At 49.1% G+C, this 3,587-nt stretch overlaps 1 protein-coding gene across 1 annotated transcript; it reads right to left on the reverse strand.

Moving 5' to 3' along the window:
- Positions 1 to 267: 267 nt before the first annotated feature.
- LOC103682502 (free fatty acid receptor 2-like) lies at positions 268 to 2,883 on the reverse strand. Its single transcript, XM_008712099.2, has one exon. The coding sequence runs from the start codon at positions 1,749 to 1,751 to the stop codon at positions 762 to 764; it is 990 nt and encodes a 329-aa protein (XP_008710321.1). The 5' UTR covers positions 1,752 to 2,883; the 3' UTR covers positions 268 to 761.
- Between the last annotated feature and the right edge of the window lie 704 nt (positions 2,884 to 3,587).

Consider the following 3,587-nt stretch of genomic DNA (forward strand, 5'->3'; position numbering starts at 1 on the left):
GAAAAAAATGTATGCTTGAAAGTAAAGAAAATTTCTAAACTTGAGTAAAAAAAAAAAACCCCAATCATATGGAAATTAGAGCCTACTTAGAACTTAAAATAATTAAAAATTATGCAAATCCAAACTGGTAGCATCCCACTAAAGCTACCCTCTGAGGGAGATTTATATTTATAGCCTAACATGCTATGGTAGCCAAGAACAAAGGCTAAAAATGGATAAACTATAACTTTAATTAATGTTGGGAGAGAATCCCAAGCAGGCTCCACACCCAGTGTGGAACCTGACACGGGGCTCAATCCTACGACCCTGAGATCATGACCTGAGCTGAAATCAAGAGTTGGACACTCAACTGACTGAGCCACCCAGGTGCCCTTTGCTCTCTAGACTCTTGCCTGTGCTGGATGTCCAGACCTAATGCATGGAGCACCCTCTCCCCCTGCCTCGGAATCAAGGACAGAGCAAAACAGCTCTGCAGTAGTTGAAGGAATGCTACCATCTTATAGATGCTGCATGGGGAAAGAATTTCAAGGATCAAAGGGCTGTGGCTTACCATGAAGCAGTGCCGACCACAAATAAGGAAATGTCATAACCCCCAGGAAACAACAAAAACACTCACCCAATGGATGAGTTGGACTTGAGATGTCCCCTGCTCTTCTTTGCCTTGTAAGCTAGGCACAGGAGAAGTCACCCCAGTTCTCTTTCATTGTTCCCCTTTTTGAGCCCTCCCTCCTCCCCCAAAATGTAACAGCAAGTTGACAAATTTAGTCTCCTGTGAAGTTGATATTGGCCATACCTAAACTCCCCTCTTTTCCCTCTGCAGCCGGTTCTCCAGCTCTTTTCCTGCAGTACCCTGACAGTGAGGCACCCCAGCTCTGCAGACTGCGTAGCCTTTTATCAAAGGCTTTGCGCACAGCTGAGGAGGAGAAGTAGAAAATCAAGGGGTCGACACAAGCATTGAAAGCACTGAGCAGCACCGCGCATGCCCTCCAGAGTTCACTCTTTTTCTGGAAGAACCCCACCACATGAGACACATTATAAGGCCCAAAGCAGACCAGGAAGTTGAAGAGGGTCACAGCAGCCAGCCCCATGGCTCTCCAGCGCTTCTGCCTCCCCACTTGGGGTCTGGAGAGCATGATACGCACAAAGCGCCAGTAGCAGAAGATGGTGACCGCCATGGGGATGAAGAAGAGGACGAGACACAGCTCTAGCCGCACAGGAAGCAACACATCCAGTTGCTCTGGGGTGAAGTTCTCATAGCAGGCAGGGAGGCTTTCGTTATCGCCCCCCGTGTTGTTGGTTGGTAAGTAGTGGACGATGATCACAATGCTGCAGTGTCCGAAGGACAAGAGGAAGGAGACCAGAGAGGCGATCACTCCATACACGGGTCGACGGGACTGCTGGTACTGCACAGGGAAAGCCACACTGCGGTAGCGCTCGATGCCGATGCCCATCAAGAGCCACGTGCTGTAGTAGATGCTGCTGTAGAAGCCATAAGCAGTGAGGACACAGAGGGTGTCCCCCAAGGGCCAGCGGAAGTCGTACGCAGCCTCAATCATCTTGAAGGGCAGCAGCAACAGCAGCAGGAGGTCCGCCAGTGTCAGGCTGAGCAGGAGGATGTGGATGGGTGCAGGCTGGGGCTGGCGGACCCGTCCTATGAAGGCCCACAGGGCCACGAGGTTGGCAGGGAGACCAATGAGGAAATATATTATGTAGAAAGAGAGAAGACCTCTGCTTCGGGGCTCTAGGGCCATCCTTCCTGAAGAGACGAAAGATGAAGTCAGAACCCTCTCTGACCATGGGTTTCCCAGCCCCAAGCCAAGGTGAATCCATTCTCTGTTTCATTGCATCTCCCCTTCCTGCCTTCCTGAGTGGTTATGGCTAACCCCTCAAACTGAGTACTCTTCTGCTTCCTATGTGTCATGGAGAAAGAAGGCCTCCTTGCTTCCCAACCAAATTATTTCTGGAAGAAAAAGAAGGAAGGAAAGGGAAGGGAAGAGGAAGGGGAGGGAGGATGGGAGGGAGGAAGGAAAGGAAGGAGGGAGGGAGGGAGGAAGGGTTTCCTAAGTATTTTGATGTCTTAGACGCTCCCACAGGAAAAGTTTTGAAGTCTCTAAGTCCCCCCTAGAAAGGGCACTTTGTGAGGGCAGTGGCATCCTCTGTCTTATTCCCAACTGTGTCCCTAGGACCTAGAACTGTGACTGATGCATAGTAGGTGCTCAACACTATCTGTTGATAAATGAATGGCTATATGAACAGAGGGGAAGGAACAGCTGCTTTATCACCAAGAGGGACTAAGCCTGATACTGTGTCTGAGTTTCTCCAAATTTTACTCCGCCTGCTTGTGGCTCCCTACTTCCTTCTTCCCTCCCTCCCTTCCTACCTCCCTTCTTTCCTGTTTGCCTCTTTTATCTTTCTTTTGTCCCTGCAACTCATTGGGTTTGAACACAAGACTCTCAACTTCACCCCTGAAAATGGGAATTTGGTTAGGCCTGAGGGATGGGCAGATTGAGCCCAAGGTGAGTCCCAGATGCCCAGCTTCTTGATTCCACACTGAGCCATTCCAAGAAAACTTGTAGGTTTGTGGGGGAGCAGGCTGGTAGTAAAGGAAGAAGCCTGAGCTGGGCCAGGTCACCAGGATCCCAGCCCCGGCCATGCCTCAGCTCAGTTGTGTGACTCTGGGAAGATGACTTAGGTCCTCCCAGCAGCAGCTTGTTTTCCTCCATACCACAGATAACCATAATTTCTCCCAAAGCACCACAATCCCCAGTCTGCTGCCCGCTAATGCTCCCTTTCTCGCTGCCTGAAGAACATGTATGTAAGATTTATGTTGATTGAGAGTAACTTTTAATCTCCTCTTATTTATCATTAAAATGTAGACATTTAAAATAAAACTTGGGTCCTCAATCTGTTACTGCTAGTGTATTACTGGTTGCCCACTTATAAATCTCATTACCAGATTGGAGGATCTCAGATAGAGGGCCGGGTGACCAGGGAGATTCCCATCTAAGTGGGGCTGAGCTCACCATTGTTTTCCTGCCCCTCTTGCCTACACCAGGCCCTCACCAGCATGAGCTCGCCCTTGGCTTGTCCTGGCCCCTTTCCTATCTCTGTGACTTCTTGCCTCATCTCCTTAGAGAGTAAAGTCCATACTCTGCCCCGCTTCATGAGTTTATCTATACTCACTCCTTCCCTAGGCTTGTAATCCCAATGGCTTCTTCCCTGAGCACAGCAAATTCGGGTGTCTTGCCTTTTCCAGTCAGATGGCTTTTCAAATTCGTTGGGTCTCAGGAGCAAGAGGAACCTTTTCTACCTGGACCACCTTTTTTCTCTTCCACAAACATGAGGCTTTTATGCCTGGAAGAGTCACGTGGTCAAAGAGAGGAAGGTCAATAGTTGAGCTTTTCCAAGGCAGGGTGACTGTCTGGATCCCCCACCAACTTCTGTCCCCACCAAACTGATTTCTCCCAGAATCCAGATCACAACTGGTCTTTTGGGCTTCCTCCTCCTTCTGCATTTCAAATAATCCATGCTGTTTTCTTTTCCATGGGCAATTATTCCAAACAATTTTGTACACGCATCTACTTCCT

Source organism: Ursus maritimus, unplaced genomic scaffold (genome assembly GCF_017311325.1).
Source record: "Ursus maritimus isolate PB19 unplaced genomic scaffold, ASM1731132v1 scaffold_19, whole genome shotgun sequence".
NCBI classification, from domain to species: domain Eukaryota; kingdom Metazoa; phylum Chordata; class Mammalia; order Carnivora; family Ursidae; genus Ursus; species Ursus maritimus.